Source organism: Lepidothrix coronata, unplaced genomic scaffold, assembly GCF_001604755.1.
Source record: "Lepidothrix coronata isolate B3197 unplaced genomic scaffold, Lepidothrix_coronata-1.0 Scaffold11, whole genome shotgun sequence".
Lineage (NCBI taxonomy): Eukaryota > Metazoa > Chordata > Aves > Passeriformes > Pipridae > Lepidothrix > Lepidothrix coronata.
The window spans coordinates 9,552,018-9,571,026 of NW_016690191.1; the positions used below are offsets into that span (position 1 = coordinate 9,552,018).

The window sequence follows — 19,009 nt, forward strand, 5'->3', positions numbered from 1 at the left end:
TCATTAAAGGCACAGCAATAACATTTAGTGCCTGGCCAGTGCACGGGCCTACCCACTCCTTCAGAAAAGCACTGTATATTCAACACTGACCATCAGTTTAACTCCACGTGCCTTTCACCGGCAAGACAGACAAAGCCGAGGGATTTACAGGCTAAAATCGTTCTCCTACCCTTTCTCATATTCTCACACTACAAGGACTAGGCCTGGAGCTTTTAGCTGTAGAAAACTGGTTGAACGGTAAAGAGCTCTGAAATGTAATGCAACAGATATGTAGGGAGAGAAAAAATCATGTGCCATGCAGGTATGCAGAGCAGAGAGGGCATTACTATAACCTTGGTGACTGAGCTCACTGTGCAAATACAACACACGGGTCTTGGAGCTACGCAAACATCAGCACCTAAGTCACAGGATAACTATGAAATTAGTTGGACTTTTTCCAGCATTTTGATTTCTGGAAGTGTTGCCATATTTAGGCCAACTGTCCATAGCAACAGTGCAAACTTCTATATGCCAAGCTACTTCCCAGACATCCCCTTCACTCACTGCAAGGGACCAAAACAATCATCTGTTACGGAGTTTTCAAACAATAAGCTTTAATTGCCTTATTAGAAAAATAAGCACTGAAATATATATAAATGTGATTACATTAAAGTAATTCTGTAGTCTAACATACTAGAAACCAAAGCCCAGTCATATTTTTAATGATACAGAGTAGCAAGATTTAGGCTTTAGAAGTTTTCCATAGAGAATACCGAAGTATCCAGTATTGTTTAGGAAACCACAGTAAAGATGAGACAAACCTCCACGTTGCAATAAAAACTAAGTAAATCAATTTATTCTGTATACTATACAATGTGTAAGTTTGTAAAGAACAATTGACATTTTTATCACCTTAACATCTTGACTGGGTGTAAATATGTCCAACAAAATGTACTCCTGTGGCCTTTACACAAACACTGTCCTACTACACCAAGAACAATGAGAGGGAAGCCTTTGGTGTTACAGATTTGGGGACATATCTGTGAAGTTGTAATTAATTCACTTAACTATCTCAAATAAAATGTTGGTGCTAGCTGCTATTATAAGTCTACATGAGTACTACTCTAACAACTAAACACTGTCTATCTTTAAAGGCAAGATATGAAAGGGACTGCCAGTCTACAGTGTGGACAGGTTTTCTTTGAAAAAGGCAATTATCAAATGGTAAAACTCATATAATACATTATGTACATCAGTTTGGATAGCTGAGTTAATCTTGCTGGAGTAAGCTGAAAGTAAGCATCGATTTGCAGTCATGTTTGATTTACTGTTAAGTGATTATTGGACTTTAATTTTTATACAGTGTATGGAATCAAAATAGCTGTGCCTGCTGCTGAGGTCTGTCAGATGTGAAGGCTCATAATCAGTCACTGACCTAGTTAGTATTACAGTACTTCAAATATACACATGGATAATATGTTCATAGCTGAATTTGTGGTAATCCTAAGAACTCCAAGTCACCGAGTGAGCATCGGAAGAGCTTGTGTTGTCCAACCAGCAGGACAAGCTGAGTCACAGCTGAGTGAGTGGAATGTTTAAATTTAAATGGCTATCTTTTTAAACCTTCCCAAACATCAAGAAAACTCACCTTACGGGAGCTACAGAGTAGTGGCACCAGACAATACACAGCAAGTCACCTTAAGTTGTTCAACATTTGTTTCAGGCCCAGTCCTATCATTAAGTTTCAATTTCATTTATGCATAGAAAAATAAAGAGGGATTTTGACATTAGAATAAACATCTTTAAAAAGTAGCTTGCTTCAGTATTTCCAGTTTCCCTGTCATTCTTCCAGCCTCATTTCTCAAAGCAGTAGGTCCATTTCTTCAATCTGTTCTTTAAAAATCACAATTTTTTTATAGTACTAGTGGAGGATAAGGAATAAGGACAGGCCTGACAGAGCCCATGTAATTACTAGAAAAGGGCAATACAGAAAGGAATCAGTTTAGCAATTCTGAAATTCTCTGGAATTACTTTTCTGAATCAAAGACATTATGCAGACACTGATATTTTCTGATCAAAACCGGACCAAATAAAGACTATTCATTTTCTCTTGGCCATTTTATCTTTGCCTTTAGAGAGAGCATTGCAGAAGATATGGGCCAGCATTGTTTTTGACTAGCAGTCCTTTATACTCCAAGACCTTTCTGAATAAGTCAACACAAAGTACAAGATTCTAAAAACATGCATCTTTAAGAGTGTTTCTCTTATCATACCTACACTGTTTCTTTATTTTTAATAGGCTGTTTCAGGACTATTTATTTAAAGAAAAAGGTATTCAGCAAACCGGTCTTTTTAAAGAGTTTCTGGTTCTCCCAAAGAACATGAAGGCTGTGACTACCTACATGAAAATCAATTACATTATGGATCATACTGCGCTTTTAATATTCTGATTTCATTGAACTAACATGCTTTTAAATGCATCAAGTCACCTGTCTAATATCAGCTATGTATTTTGTCTATCTAGTACTTACAATCTGCATCATAAACCTGAACAGGAGTTCATTCCTATTTTCTGATATGAAAAGTTACCTATTTCTCACTAGGTCATTACAGAAATACTATTTCCAGGTATTTGTTTCCCCAAAGCCAATGAGGGGCTGCTGTATAATAAAGAGAAAAGGAGACAGTTTATTACGTCCTCAGGAGTCCAAGAAAAAAGGAATTACACCCTTCTGCTTCCCGAAGTCTAAAATAGCCCAAACACAACTGCATATCAAACGTCAGTGAGCCTAGATGTGATGTTTGTCACACAGGGAACTCTCTAGAACAGTACATTTAGCCATATTCCATGTCATCAGACAGAACATTTCAGCTTTTAAAGCTTAAACAGCTGCTGAACAAAAAGGGCACTTGCCTGCAAATATAGGTACAAATTCCAGATTTATATCTGAATGCTGGATATCGTTGCAAAACAAAATTTAGAACTGCAAAAGCATAAGGTTGAGTCAAGTGTCAATGTGTTTCACAAATTTCAGGTACACAATTTTTACTTTCAGTAGCAAGATTCTGGGCTCTTAGTTTCAGGACAAGACTTTGAAAGATACAGAATCACTTGTGCTTTGATTGGCACATTATCTGCTTTTTAAAATGTAAAACTAATAGACGTTTGCAAAAGGTTGTGCAAAACTATTGTATTTACAAAAAATGGCACAAGAGTGAATTCAACAGTCTATGCACATGCACACTTCATTCACATCTTCAACAAAAGTGTGTCCTAAGCTACGGAACTGAAAAGAATACCAGCTTCAACAGGCAGTTGTCAATAAGCACTAGGTTCACAAGAGTTACACCAGAATGGGCAAATATTGCCCAAGTAAAAACTCTATTGTTAAAGCTGAAACAGGTTTAAGGCCGTTCAAGTTCAAAAGCAGAAACAAAATTCAATCAGAGCCCTGTCTTTGTTTTTGTACATGCTTTACCATCTAGCAACTTGTGGTCTAAACCTCTATTTTAGACAACAAACCCAAACACGGAAGAAAAACCCAACACAACTGGAGGTTATATTAAATACAAATATGCTGTAATTAAGATGAAATAACAAAAGCAGAAACATTAGAATTTGTAAAACTTGCGATGTCACTTGCTGGAACCAGTCCTACACTAGGAAATGGGCAATATGTACATTTTCAAGTAGATTACATTGCTCTAACCAAACTTGTCCTTTTTAATCAGTGCATTGTTCTCAACTAGTCCAAATACTACATTTTACTCTTAACAGTATTCCCTTACAATAGCAGCACATGCTATCGCTACCTGCAAAGCTGTCAGTCTCATGACTTAGTGTAAGAAAGAAAAAGGGTGATGTGAGGGTGAGAAATAACTATTAAGGAGAAATAACAGGAATGAGAATAATCATGCAGTTCAGCTGTTCTCGTCAGCCAGCCAGCTTGCTAGCAACGAGAGATGGTTTCCGCTGTGGAAGATCCTGTGGAGTAGGAATATGGTCACCAGTGACTTCTGTCTTGTCAGGAGCTGCAGTAGGCAGTTGCTTATTCTTCATCTTTGCTTTAGCCATGTTGTAATCACCAGAATCAAAGTATTTTTGCTAGAAGACAAAAGCATACATATATTTAAAATCCTGAAATCTTATGACATGTATACACTGAATTACATCATTCAATAGGTAGTTTTAATTTTGAAAACAATTATAAAACCTCCCCAATTCATCAAGTGGCTCTATGTCAATTAAAAAAAAATATGATCAAGATTATTAAGCACAGACAGCTAAACTCTTAACATCAGGTAAATATACAGTTAAGGTTCTATATATGCCATTAAACTCACACCATACATGAACATTATTCTTGCCTTAGTTTTCCCAAAAGTTCGTCTTTGACAATTGAAACCTTGGGGTTTACAAACTTTGTTGCAGTGAACAAGTTCTGCTACAGAGAATAACCAAACAATGCATGAAGTAAAGCTGGAGAACAGAGCCTGCTCTATCATATCAGAAGATGAAAGTAGCAGGAAACTGCGTGATAACAAGAAAACCAGTTTTCTGCATACACTAAAGCAGTGAAACTATAATCCCTAAAATTCCCAAACCAATTATTTAGCAAAGTCAAATCTACAATACAGTCTTTCTGAAAAGCACTGTGTGAAGGAAATTCTTACCCCACATTCCAGGGCTTAATACAAAAGTAAATTAAGTTTGAATTTCTAAAACAGTGTTCCTTAATCCACCAGCAAATTTTTATTAGCATTACCTTTTAAGAGTTGTCAGATTTCTCAAAATATTAAGTTATCTATGCATGTTAAGGCCAAATTACTTATTTATCCACATCATGGTAAGATGAGGCATGGAATTTCATCCAAGCTCTGCATCAAGTCTTCAACTGCTCACTGACACATCTTGCAGGAAAAGTTGTATTTTTTTACATCTTACCATGAGGTTTACCATTTAGGCACTTGTAACCCATGACCTGGAACAGATTTCATGAGAGGCCAAAAAAAATTAGAATCAGTATTAAGATTCACACCACTAACTGTTGGTTACAATCACAATCATCTCTGAAGAGAAGGCCCCCCAGTCAGCTTTGTATAGGCTTAGTCCTCAGTCAGCTGAAGAAGAGCCATCACTACCTGCTATGTTTAAGTGCTTCCAGGCAGCATACTATTACCACACTCTTTATTCTGCAGCAGTATTAACCAGCTGCAAAATGTTCAGTAGTAGCAGTTGTTAGACAGAAGTAATGTGAACACTTGATTTAACAGGCCTTTACCAAAAGGGGAGGAGGTTGCTCAGGCAAGGCCTCCCGAAAGTGGCTTTAAATATTCCCCGTCAGAGCCTTAAAGTTACCAAATCTCTTTCTCCCATGCAGTCAGTAAAACATCTGAATCACACACTTTTATTCAAAAATTCAGTTTTATTCCCAATTCAATCTTTTTGATGGTGTAATCCCTGTTCACACAACAATGTTCTAGCGCTACACCTGCAGCCTACACCTCAAGTTAGAACATAATCTGATTTGGAAAAAGGCTTTCACATTTTGCCCTTCAAAACTGAGGCAACCAAAAGAAACTTTTAAACAGCAATTAGGTAATAACAGAATCACTCAATCTTTAGATGTGTTGCAGCTGTTAACAGATCTATTTCTGTCCATGTAAGAGTTCCAAATAGAATCCCTCCACAGGAGCATGGTGGAACATTGTTCTCGTCTACCATTATTCTGGAGAAAGTGTGCTAATAATGGTGTGTGCACACAAGGCAGAACATTTCTGGACAGCAAATATGAACTGGCAGAGTGTGTCCTAGTTGCCAAATTGAAGATGATTTGGGCTACAGCTGCCCATATACATTTACAAGAATATCTGAGAAAACCTACCATCTTTCATGCATTAGCATATTGGTCCTTTTCTTCCTTCAACTCATTCCTGTATTTTCCTGATTTATTCTAGCTTCTCACAGATGGCCCGTGTTTGATCATCCCTTTCAAACTGACAGTGTCTGTCTTTGTGTCACAAACACTATCTGAAAGCACACTCACTACCCTCACCCTATTTTAAACTTCATCAATGCAGGCAGCCTGAAGTACACCAGGACCTGTATCAAGTAAAGATGCCTCCTCATTTAAGACACTGAGCCCATAAACAGAAATAACAGAAAACAAAATGGAAGAAAGTTATTATCACCACATCAGGAACTGAAGGAGACATATTAAGAATTGGAATCCATAATTTTATGCCATCTTTCATCAAAGTAGCAAAAGCCAATTAAGATGGCCATTGATCTGCCTCTGCTCAAATTTGAAAGTACATGTTGCAACAGCCTTTACATTCCACAGTGTATAATCAAGATGAAGATTTGTACAGGTTGTTATTGCTGGTGGAGAGTTTTTCTCACATTTGCACCAAGTGCAAGAGGTCATAATTCCTTTATGGCTATCAATCCTTGGTGAGTGAATGCTGGTCTGTTTTCCTGAATTATCACCACAATCCACACTTACCTGTCCCTCCTGTGTCTATACATACACTGAACCAAATGGAGTGTCATTTAGGCTGCCTTTGACCCACGTAACTCAGAGGGAGTCACCTCATCTCCCACCTGCCCATGCCCAGCAGCCATTAACTATGCTGCATAAGCTCCAGCTTATGAGAGAAAGATTATCCAAAAAACCTGCCAACGGTAAACATTCCCAGGAGATGTTACCAAACAGCATAGAACTAGATCAGCACTGAACTCCAGCAGCTGGTTTGCGAAGGATTTATACTTGGAAACACTGCGTGTACTGAAAGGGCCTAGACAATAGCAAAAAAAACAAGTGTGACAGCAATGAAAGCACCATCAGAAGTAGTGACATACCAGGATTATTCCAAGAACAGAGTTCTAGCATGCCTGAAAGGCATTACATAATCACTTTATGAATAATTAAACTAAAAAAATAAACAGCTGAATAACTAAAAAAATAAAGAGACACTGGTTAGATGTGGAACGGTACTGAAATATTAACTCACTCTTCATTCTTCTCTCACTATTTTTTGGTCAGGGTGTATATCCAGAACTATACCACCATTTTCAAACCACTGATGTCAGGTGATGCCTGGTCCAAGAGCAGACGCTAAACTTTCATGTGCTAAAAACACGGATAAAAGGAGTGAACATACATTTTGGGGTCACAAGAACGGGCGAGATAAAATCCCTACAAAATAGGGATAAGGTTCTAACCCTTGGTGTTTGCTGTAATGTTTTTTATTAGGTCTATCACCGCAGCTTCTAAATTTAATTTTTTATAACAAGTGTGTTTGAGCCCCTGACGCTGTAAACATCTATCCTGCCAACTCAGCATTCCTTTTGCAGAAACAAATTTCTCTTCCTTGTGCTTTCTTAAAATTTAAAGTTCTTACCACACAAAAGCCTGTGGAGAGGAAAAAAATCAACGAGACATATAAATCTTGGCATTTTTTGTCCACACCCTATAGACAAAAAAGAACTCACTCCTTTTTGAAGCCTCTTCCTCAAGAAGTCTGAGCCTCCTGGCTTCTGGCCCAGATGAGGATATCTTGCTTTCAATTTTGCTTCTTCAGCTTTTTCTGGACTGATCACCTTATCCTCCATTTCCTGAAAGACAAGAGATACTGTAAATTAAATATACAACAATGTATATTTATGCAGAATACCTCTGCAGGTAATACACCCACATGCCCACTGCTGCTACCAAGTGAGGCATCTCTCAAATCCTGACAGCAACTGTAGGAGTTCAGCCTCCCATCTTAGCTACTCCTCCTGGAGATGTGCACATTTCCCTCTCAAAGAAAAACGGTCTATTCTAAATTTGTATTGTTCCATTTTGAAAAAGAAAAACTCTCAAACAAAACTAATTTTTTTTTGCCAAAACAAGGATTCCACTAAGAACAAATGCTGAATGCTTTTTTTTTTCCAAATGTCCCTGTTTCATTGCCACGCTGATCTGTGTGGCTGCTCTAACTGTACTGTGTTGATATCCACTGTAAAAGCCCCCCAAACCACACCTGCTGTCACATTAATAGCAATACTGTGTTTCTCTATATATGTCTACAATTATCCTAAAATTATGAGGATGAAGACAGTTGGACAGTGCATTTGTGTAAAATAAAATGTCTGTTTTATGAGTACACTGTAAAATATGGATGCTCAAAATAATAATTTAAAGATACTTATTTGGCAAAACTGCAATTTGTTCACTGACCTCTACTTTACACTCATCTGTTCCTGTCCACGTAGCAATTTGATGTATGAACTATGATTTATTCTACTGGATCATTTCTAAAATATCTTTCAATCAAAATTCTTGTTTTGCTCTTTCCAGTATTTGGCCATGGCCATTTATTTTTTTTTAACGCAAACCATTGCTAGTTCAGGGAAAATATATAATGATTTGCACTGACTGCTGTAGTGTTGGAATTATCATGTGAAGTCACAAGAAGACTTTTAGGTAGGAAATAAGAATTGCCATTGAAATCAGGAGAGCCTCATTCATATGTGACTAAGGTTTCATATCCACTTAGAGCTGCTTAGGCAGCCCCTTCACACTCTTTTCCATGCCTGTCATCATCCTTTGCATTGCATCAATCAGCATGACTGCCTGTACTCCCCAGTAATGGGTTAAAGAAACTAATTCAACAGAAAAATAACCATTCATCTTTTTTTTTCCCCTTCTCCCCTTGTTGGGCTGTTTTATTTGGATCCATTTCCACAGTCTGGATCACCAAGCAGCTACACAAACAGGTATGTTAGCACAGCAGCAGTGAGGACAGAGGAACACAAGGAGCTGGGAGCTACTTAAGCGAGAACTGCCAAAGAACTGGGGCCACCACACTCGCCTATCCTAGGTGCTCTCCTATCTCTCTTAAAAAAAGCTCCAAGTTGTATAATATTCAATATCTTTCTGGTAAGAAGCCTCAGAAACAAAGATTATAACAACAGATTTAAAATATAACATTGTCTTGTTCCTCCGTTAGGCCAAGACATCTCAAGGACAGCTTTGCACAATACAGCAGGAACCTGAATCAACAGCTCTCCCAAGGAAAGACAGAAATTCCCATAACAGGTTAAGAGAAACTTCTACGATGACAGGCAGCAGTGCTTTTTATTAGATCAAAATGCAGCTGGGCAATACAATGCAAAATACAAATACAAATAAAGGGCAAAGTTCCCCTGATTCTACTGAACATAAAACTACACCATTTCTCACCATATAATGCCATACTAGCCAAGTCCACAGTTTTCATGCGTTATAGATCATTCAACTGCTGTTATTCCTATTGTGGTTCATTAACATGCCGACAGAGACTGGATTTTCTCAAAAGTAATCTTTTCAGCTCAACACACTCAACATCTAATGCTGAATCACTGGGTCCTTGCTGCTGAGCCAACAAAGCATTTGAGGGGGAATATTTTGCCACTAAAATAAGATATTTTTTAAGAACACCGGACCAACAATAAACAGCTTATATAAATATGCATTCATGGTTCATCAAAGGAGACATTTATGCAAACTCACAGGGCTGACAAATTATCGCACAGCAGGCAATCCAAACACAAAACACTGTGTTACGCATCAATGCAGCTCAAAAGGATACAGACCACAGTCTATTACTCTTGATGACCAAAAACAACTAAGGCTCAAAAAACTATGGAAGACGAATTAAAGAATTTTAATACCGTGACTTGGGGTGTCAAACAAAACCAGCTGAAGGCAGGTTCAACTTAAGACAACAGATCTCCACGTAAAATATAGTTAAGCTGCAGAACTCCTTGCTGAAGGATACAGGGGGTGTCAAGAATTTAGATGGATTCAGAAAGCAATTTGATGTGTTCATTCGCCGCTCAGAAGGCTTCTAAACTCCAGACTGCTGAGACCTTGGAGCGTTTTCTTGGGAAGATCACTGCCTGCACATCCTGGTCTTATATTCTTCTGTGGACTAGATGGTACTGAGCACTCCTGGAGATGTGTTGCTGAGCCACAAAGACTTTAACCCAAGCCACTCCTACATTTAGAACATTCTCCCCTGAGTTACAGAAGCAACAACCAAGTGACTAACAAATGATTGGGAAGTGGGCGGAAATCAAGATATACCATGCTCTTCTTCCTAGTGACAACCACACAAAAGTTATAATTTTAGTTCTCTACAGGAATCTGACACAGCTCATGAAGTCATTAAAATGCTCTACCAGGAAGGCTGTAGTTACCTAACTCATTTAAAGATAGATTTTGCTTTTAGAGAGGTACTAGCAGCATAAAGTTACATATCTGGTGGACTACTGAACTGCATAGCTAAAAAAGGAGCCATCAGCCTTTTATAACTGTGGTATGAACAGCTCATCCTCTTTAACAGAGGACATTAGACAAAATGCAAAGCAGAAAATGGGAAAACAGCCCAACCCTCCAGCAAACTGATGTGGCAAAAGCCAGTTCAGCAACAAAATGCACCACCTTTAACAGCTTCCTGAAAAATACAGGCTTTTAAGGCAAAAAGAGTCAGTCACCCAAGCATATATTGTCCTACGCCTGAAGTTTCTTTGTTTCTGAACTTCCCCCTGCCACTGTCCTGAGTTTTCACACCAAGAACAGGAAACGCTGGTCCTTGGCCAATTTTCAATTTTCATCACTCTATAGTTCAAAACCTTTCTCACTCAGCACATGCACAAGCTTCTTACAGCACATTAGAAAAGGTTAGAAAAGAGCCTGTGATCATGAAAGTGCTGCCTCAAAGTTCATTTAGGGGTGTCATCTTTTTTAAGCATACATATAAATAAGTACTGCAAAATGGGCTGTTTATGTAAGTATTTCAGAGGTAAGCATTAAATGTTCAATTCTGCCCACCCAGACCAACAGTTTTAGTGGAAGTTAATATTGCAATGTCATAATGGCACTGATGCCACACCAGGACATAATCTCACAGAACACAAGAGTTTTATTTTATTCATATTATATAATTTTTCTTGAACACCTTACCAGATTAAAACTAAGTCGGCAGACCAATAAGAAACTCCTGTCTCTCATATAATTTTTCCAAACACTGCATTTCAAGACTTAGCCTGAAACTTCGCTAGCAGAACTGGCCACAATCACCCGACTTCATCAGAACACACTAGAAGGCATCACAATAAACTTGCTACCACATATTTAACTATGCTCTTATTACAGAGCTATTCTAGGAGTGCTGCATAGGCCAGGGACTTATTTTTATAGGCTTTGAACAGGAACAGTATCCCCCAGCAGCCTACCTGGCATGAGCGTTAAGTCACGCTGCAGAACACACCTATTTAAGAGGAGATTACAGCCCTGCCAAAGCAGCTGGTTCTGATTACTGCACCTATTGAGAAGGTATCCTTCCGGATTAACCCCCAAAGCTCCACCTGTACGACTAACTCATATTACAAACTGTAAATTATTAAACAAAAACCTGACATCTGAAGTAGATTAAGTTTTTTTGTTTTTTTTTTCTTTTAGCGCCCTTCAAAGCAGTACTTGTGTTTCGTAACTTCTCCCGATCGGAAATAGCCGTGGGGATTGCGACTGGGCTCACACGGCAATGACAAGACTGAAAAACAAACGGCTTCTTAAAGTCACAGCACAGTCATCCCTAAGGCCGAATCCCACTTAAGAAACGATACGATTATTACCGACAGAGATGACATAACAGGGATACCCTAAGATAGCCCAGCCAGCCATTCTTTATAAAAGGTGTAACTAGCACAGGCCACGCTCGTTGTGTTTTGGGTTTTTCTCCTCTTAAACAGCTCATATTAAAAGCTAAACGTTTTCTAAACGTTTAGCTCCCGGATTCCCGCTGCTCTCCCTCCCGCCGCTGCGACTGAGCCCAAACCCACCGCGCCGGGTGGCGCGGCCCGCGGGGCACCCGAGGGGAGCGAGGCCGGGGCGGGGAACGAACGGGAAAGGCCATCGGCCCGTGTAGGCCCGCGGGCCGAGCGGGAACGCCAACATGGTGGAGCGGCCCCCCCGCCTCGGCGGGGCCCACACTGCCCGGGGAGACCGCCCGGGCCCTGCTGCGCGGCGGCGGCGGGCCTGGGGCAGCCGGTGCTGTGCGGGGCGGCCGGACCGTGACGCGGGACGGCCCGCGGGGCTCCCCGCGCCGGGGGTGGGGGGGGAGAGGCCCGGGCGCGCCGATGGAGGCGGGAGGAGCCCCGCGGGGCTCCCTTGTGCCCCTCGGCCCGGCCACCCACCTTCTGCTCCTCGGCCGAGGCGGGCTCGGGGCTCTCGGCAGACATGGCGCCGCGGCAGGGGACGGCGGGGCTGGGCAGGAGGGACGGGGGCGGGCGGGAGGCGCGGCCGCGGCTCCTCCGCGGCGCTGCTGCTGCTGCCGCCTCCTCCTCCCGCACAAGATGGCGGCGCGCGCGCGGGACGGCGCGCCGGCGGGGTCACACTTCCTCCGCCTCGGCCCCCGCGCGCGCGGGAGTGGGACCCGCCTCCGCCCCCGCGCGTCACGTCCGGGGCCGCGGGTTCGAGGTCGAGCCCGCCCGAGGCACCGTGTAGGGACTGAGCCAGGGCTGCGTCGGGACCGGCCGGGCTCCGGCGGGGAACGCCCTGCTGCTGCCCTGGGGGTGCCGGGATCGACCGGGCTCTGCCGGGCAGCGTGAGGCGGCTTTCAGAGGTGGAAGCTCGGCCGCACGGCGCCGGTGCCCCACCCCTGTTAGAATAATAAAACCATAGATTCATCAAGGTTGGAAGAGGCCTTTAGGATCATCCAGTCCCACAATGCCTCTGTAAACACTAAACCACATCCCCCGGCGCCACATCCAGACCTCCAGAGAGGGTGACTCCACCACCTCCCTCGGCTGCCCGTTCAATCCCTGACCACCCTAACAGGGAAAAAAGTCGTTATAATATCTGACTTGAATCCCCTCTGTCTTTACAATATCTAATTTGCATCTCCCCAACGTCAGTTTCAGGCCATTTCCTCTGGTCCTCTCACTGGAGAGAGCGGCCCCACCTCACCACCACCTCATCACCCACACCTCGCCCCTGTGGCGTCCCCGGCCCAGCATCGAGGTCAAGGGAAAAAAAGACCTATGCTGCTTGACTAAAATGGCTACTTTTGGTGATGAAAACATGAGGAGCCGAGTCCTCAGCAGCATTATTCGAGGATCTCCTGAATCCCAGACACAGCTGGCAGGATAGAAGGTCTTGGTCCATTGGAACTTCTTAACAGCACAGTATCACGTTACACAGGGTATTTTTTCCCCTCCCTATCTACTTTCCCCTGTCTTCTTCTTGGCTGAACAATAACCTCCCCTGGACTCTCTTTAAGAGCATAAAGGAGGGTTTTAAACAGCTCACTGTTAATAAATCTTTGGAGATCCCAAATACAGGGATTATGTGAATGGCAGGTATGGCTTTTACTTAGTAGTTAAATGCATGTGTGCTCCCACTTCTGCTATACAAAAGGTCTTTCCCTACCATCTTTCACCACTTTCCCATAATGCTGACCTCCAGCTCTGCCACCACTGCGTATCCCCACATTCCACATGCCCTCTGGCTCAGAAGTCCCACCTGCAGACCCTGCCAGGTGTGGAGAACCCGCTGGAGCACAGCTCAGAAAGGACAAGCAAGGACAGGCTTTGTGGGATTATGGTCGGGAAGGCCACAGGAGACAAGTCAGAAAAATCTATCAAAACAGAAGCAGTCAAATTGTACTGAAAGCCCCACAAACCAGTAATTGGAAGTGGGTTTCTTGTGCAACAGAGACTTGTTCAAAGAGCCGGATTGTGTAGTTACGAGGAAGCCAAGGAATGTGCATATCCCTCATTCAGAAAGGGATACTGCTGGTCGATAGCACAGCAAAAATCACAGAACACACTAGTGTTGTTTGCCTTATGACAGAAAAAGCCATGATAGTAGTGGGTGTGCCACATTTCCTTCTAGCAAAACCAGGGAGAAATGGTCTGAAGGTGTAAAAAACAGAGCAACATGGAAAAATGATCATAGAAAGGATAAAGTTCATAGATTTTGAAAGGAAGCAGAACAACAAAGCAGTGACAGTGGACAAGAATTGGAAACTTCAGGAATTTCTTTCAATTCTCATAGGAAATTAATTTGAGGGAAAACACAGTTTTGAGGATTCAGCAGTTCCTTAATGAAATTTTTTCTTTAAGGGAACAAACTCTACAACGCAGAGGAAGGATGGGAAGTAAATTCAGAACCTCAGGAAAAGCCCAAGTTCTTCAATGTCCTCAAATACAAGAAAGCCTACAGAAACTAGGTCAGTTTTTTAAGGATGTGTATCTAAAGCAGATCATGAAGACAAGGGGGCACAGAAACATTACTGAAAATTCCTGAACAAACCTTACAAAAAACAATGGGTTTAATGTTTCTTTTTGTTCAGTCTGGCCTGATCAAGGCAGCTAGTAAAAAACTATAATCTCTGACACTTCCCCATGCAAATTAGGGAAACTTAATGATGAAACTTTAATGTGGTGGATGCAAGCTTTGTTGGAAACGGCTATCAATTGTTCCAATGGCAATGCTGTGTTTAGTATATAAAATCTTGGGTAGTAAGAGAACAAAGTTTCATAAGGAGAGATACTATATGGAGAATAGCAGGTAGGACACCTCTTATACGGGGTAACAAGATGAATGCAAGTTGGCATCCTCGGATACTGAAAAACCACACATTACAATGGGATGTATGAAGAGGACTTTAATTCATAAGACTTACCAACCAATTCTTCCAGTCTGATTGGCACAGAGAGGCTCTGCTTCGGGTGCTCTGTCCAGCCTCAGACACTTCAAGATTGATTCAGACCAAAAGAAGAAAGCCAGAATGATGAGAGGTGCAGAAAATGAAATCTACGAGGCAAGGCTGACTGAACAGGCTGGGGTTGTCTTAGATAAAGAAAAAAAGGCTGAGAAGGGAGATACAAGAACTAAATTGCTTTCTTTGCTTATAGTGAAAAGGTCAAGTAGTATTTGACTGAGTAAAGAGTCTGTGACTTCTCAAAAATTAGTCTAGTCTCATTTCTTAGCCTGTGCATAGAAGGTCATGTGGAATTTAGTTAATAGTTTATGAGCATTCAGCCTTTCTCCAGGTGTGTCCTTAATGGAAAGTTTTTACTCAGATCATGCTGTAAATGGAGAATGACTCAGTAAAATCAAAGATGTTCTCAGATAATCTAAGGTAACTTTCATTCCAAATCCATATAGGGACTAAGTGTAGTTTGACTATTTAAGTCAATACAAATTTATTTCCTAGACATGACTTTTAGTAACAACATATTCAAAATTCACACTTCTTTGCTGTTCAAAGCAAATTTATATATTACTCTGAAGGGAGATGGCTTGAAGAAGTCTATTTAAATAAGGTTATCAAGATACAAACATTGCATAATGTCAGTGTAAAATAAAAGGTTAATCTACTAGAGGGGAATGGTGACTTTTCATTAGAAGTGTGTCCTTTTCTCATCAAGTATGCAAGCAGCTGTGCACCATGACACAAGTACTTTGAGGATATGTTGTTTGCTTATGACTCAATAGCAGCTACACAGGAACTAGGACACACTCTTGATATACTAGTCCAGACTCTAGTTCTGCACACAGTACAACTGCAGTTGCATTTGACTCTTCTGCTAGCAAAAGAAACCTTTTCTCAATTTTAAAGGGCACAGAAATGACTACAAACTGGAAGCAATGTCTTCCTGTAGAGTTTTCCCCAAGCCTTTATGAAATAAATGATAGGTAACCTTTGAAAACCTGGTGTAACCTGAGGGGAAGATACTGTTTAAGTGGGGAACAAACTCTAATATCTGAGCTTTGCCCTTTTGTAGCAGCAGGCATTTGCATATACAAGATAGTTGATAAGCATCATCTGGAAAGTCCAGTCTCCCTTACAATCCCTGGCAGACTTCCTGGAGATTTCACGATACACTGACTTCTCTCATCTAAGGGCAGTGCTGAATATACAAGATGCACATTCATTCTTTCTTTCTCCAGAGTCTTCATCAGATAACTCTCAAATACGAAGGTCACCTTTCATATTACTGACACTCTAAAAACCTACAGCAATGCAAAGAAAAACATATAAATCAAGGTGAGACGGTTGAGAAACTCAGATCTTCAGCAAACATCATAAAGCTTCATTTTCATTATTAAATATATACCTCAAATATAATCAAATGCTTCTAACTTTATTTCTCTCAGTTACACAGTTAAACACTTAGCATAAACTGTTCATCTGACTGTGTTTTCTTTTAGGAATACACATACGTATCGGAAAATATTCATATGCCCAGTGTAGCATTGCTAGTAAAACTTCCTATGGCCACCTAGTGGCTTACATGGAATTGACCTATGAAAAATATTTAGGATTACATGAAGATCCTTCTCATCTAAAAATAAAACAAAAAGTACAAGTTTCATAGCTCTTGCATATATTTAAGATATAAATACTAATTTGTTCGCACAGTACATCCTTTAACACAATCTGAGAAATCAAATGGGGGAGGGCGTTAATTTTATGTGAGAAAAACTAGTAACAGAAAGCAAAATTAAAATGGCCCTTAAGGAAATAAAAGAAATTGAGGGAGCAAAATGTGAATTGAATTAATGATCCGAATGCATGAGTAAGTAAATAAACAATCTGCACTATGGTCACAAGTGTTATTAAATCTGTATATGAGAAAAAATGGAAACGGATACCATTAAAGAGAAAAAAGCAGTTAAATGCTTGCATAGTATGAAATGTCATGGAAATTCACCTGTTGTCCCCATTTTCAATAACTTAAATGAATATCACTTAAAACAGCACACAGATTAAAGACATCTGTATATATTTCAGATTTCAATATTAATGCCAAAAATACATAGTATGATTTTACATAGGATTTATGCTACATTAGAACACTAAAGACAAACATCACTTGAGTATTAAATGAAACATTAAATATTAAATAACTGAAAAATAAAATAAAAAGTGTAAACACTAAACTAACTTGGGAATTTGCTATTGCAACACATCCAATGAAGTGGTTTTAAACAGTACAAAAAGATTAGATTTAAGTATGTTTCCAGTCTACTTGGAATACACAAAGCTCATTCCAGAAACCTTTTAAAAACTGGTCCAGGATCACATAGAACCTTCTTTCTCTTGAGCGCTATTTTCCTTCCTTTACAGACTTAACTTTACACTGTTGTCTCTACCAATCTTCGCTTGTAAGAAGTAATCAACAGTAAAATGAATACTTTAGTTTGCCATTGTTTGCTAGCATCTTGGTGAAAACTGAGGATTTGTTGGAGATTCAGTGTAAGATTTGAGTTCATATGCAGCGCCGCTATCAACTTCCATGGATTTCCGAGAGAATAGGAGCCTTACATCTCTGTGGAGGTAGATCTTTCCAGATTTAGAACTCTGGAACCTGAAAAGATACAAATACCTGCATTATCTAAAACAAAACTTGATCTTTAGCTATTATTGAATAAAATGCATTCCTTTAAGACGTTAAGGCCAAAACACATTTGAACTAACGAAATGAGTCAGTTAAAATGGAAGAAGAAAGTATAACCTAACGCCTTCATTCTGCTTTGTTTCTTTTGACATTTAAAAGTTCTGTTCCTAATCACCAATGCAGTGCACAGCTTTGAAAGTGCCATGGAATATGTGAAGTTCACACTGCAGTTATGTACGTTGATGATTAAAGTTCTCAGCAATCTGAGAAAAAAATGCTTTTCCGTGAGCACTCCTGAAGATGGCCAAAGGGGCATCCTAAGCACACAGAAGAGGGAAAGTTCAAATATATACATATCAAATATATATTTCAGTGCTAGCTACCTTATAGACATATTTCATTGCTGTCTTTATGAATGTAAAACTAAGAAGTCTACTACTGCTTTATACCACACACCAAATTTAAGTCCAGCTTGAGAAGGAGTAGGTACAGGGATCTCTGCAGGCAGACAGAATTTTTTCTGCACAGAATAGGGAGCTATTTCAAAGACACTACAGTTCACTGGCCCAATCACCAATGTAAACAGTGGTCAATTCCTAGGCTCATTCATCTTTTATGCTGCAGCTAAACAGCCTAATTCAGGTGCTCCAAACCTGCCAGGAATGTGTCAGTTCCACTTTCCCTGAGATTTAACAACTGTATATAGCGAGAAAAGATCTGCATTTCAGAGAACTGTATTCTATAGTCTTCATCTGGCAGAACTCCTTAATTTCCTTCCCTCATTTCAGAGAACTGTATTCTATAGTCTTCATCTGGCAGAACTCCTTAATTTCCTTCCCTCGACTAGGAAAGGCAGGAGAGCCCAAGGACCATTTCTTAGGGCAACTGAACTTTACGCCACTACCACCATGCCATGGTAAGGGAGAAATGTATTCCTACTGTAACAGAAACAGAAAAGCTACTGCTGTTGTCCTGACAAAATGATACCATTACAAATGCTGAGAGCAGTGCATGCTGTATTACCACATGTATTACAATCTGCACAGATTTTTAATAGGCATTTACTTATTGATACCATTGAAACAAAAGTAGTATCTCTAGAATAAACCTCTCCATGATCCAACTGAAATTGTGAGAAGTAGGAGAAAGACAGACAACTGTGGAAGATCCATCAAGGTTTCATCGTCTGAGGAAGGCAGGTTGTTGAAATGGGTTCTGTGCCACTGTTCTGTTCAGAGGAGTGATGCAGAATAGCCTGTAGTCATCCCCACAGCCAGACAAAGGAAAAGTCTGTTCTCCCAGATACAGCTGTCAAGGGCATTAAATGCAGCCGGGTCCAGCAGAACACTCCTACTGGCTCCCACAGAGCTCTCATCCATCACTATTTATTCGCTCAGTGCTGTCAGTGTGAAAGCCCTTTACCTGGTAGGCAAAGGGGAGAAGATAATATCTTAAAAGAGGACTCTGGAGGAGAGCACAAGAAGGAAGAGTGAAAGGGACAGAGTATAGAGTGAACACCACAAACAGTTAATTCAGCATGTAGCTCATAAGACATTTTAAAAGGGAAAATTTTACTGAAAAGTCTATTGC

General features: G+C 40.5%; 2 protein-coding genes across 3 annotated transcripts in view; both read right to left on the reverse strand.

The window, feature by feature from the left end:
* Positions 1–573: 573 nt before the first annotated feature.
* Positions 574–12,366, reverse strand: ARPP19 (cAMP regulated phosphoprotein 19). Of its 2 annotated transcripts, none has more exons than XM_017805039.1 (3): positions 12,206–12,366; positions 7,475–7,597; positions 574–4,084 (listed from the first exon to the last, which is right to left on the reverse strand). In XM_017805039.1, the coding sequence occupies exons 1-3, from the start codon at positions 12,248–12,250 to the stop codon at positions 3,914–3,916; spliced, it is 339 nt and encodes a 112-aa protein (XP_017660528.1). In that variant the 5' UTR covers positions 12,251–12,366; the 3' UTR covers positions 574–3,913. The 2 variants fall into 2 exon arrangements, with proteins under 2 accessions (XP_017660528.1, XP_017660529.1); XM_017805040.1 differs by lacking the exon at positions 12,206–12,366 and adding an exon at positions 9,680–10,019.
* A 2,837-nt stretch (positions 12,367–15,203) lies between these two features.
* FAM214A (family with sequence similarity 214 member A) overlaps positions 15,204–19,009 on the reverse strand; it is a 48,601-nt gene continuing 44,795 nt past the window's right edge. Inside the window, exon 12 of the mRNA XM_017805038.1 lies at positions 15,204–17,389. Within this exon, the coding sequence (XP_017660527.1) occupies positions 17,236–17,389 (154 nt within the window). The 3' untranslated portion in view covers positions 15,204–17,235. The remainder of the gene's footprint in view (positions 17,390–19,009) is intronic.

Excerpts from the sequence above, each read along its gene's own strand:
- ARPP19 (XM_017805039.1), bottom strand. The coding sequence starts at position 12,250 with ATGTCTGCCGAGAGCCCCGAGCCCGCCTCGGCCGAGGAGCAGAAG. Across the intron at positions 7,598-12,205 it reads CCTCGGCCGAGGAGCAGAAG|GAAATGGAGGATAAGGTGAT; the intron begins GTGGGTGGCCGG and ends CTTGTCTTTCAG. Across the intron at positions 4,085-7,474 it reads GGAAGAGGCTTCAAAAAGGA|CAAAAATACTTTGATTCTGG; the intron begins GTGAGTTCTTTT and ends TTTGTCTTCTAG.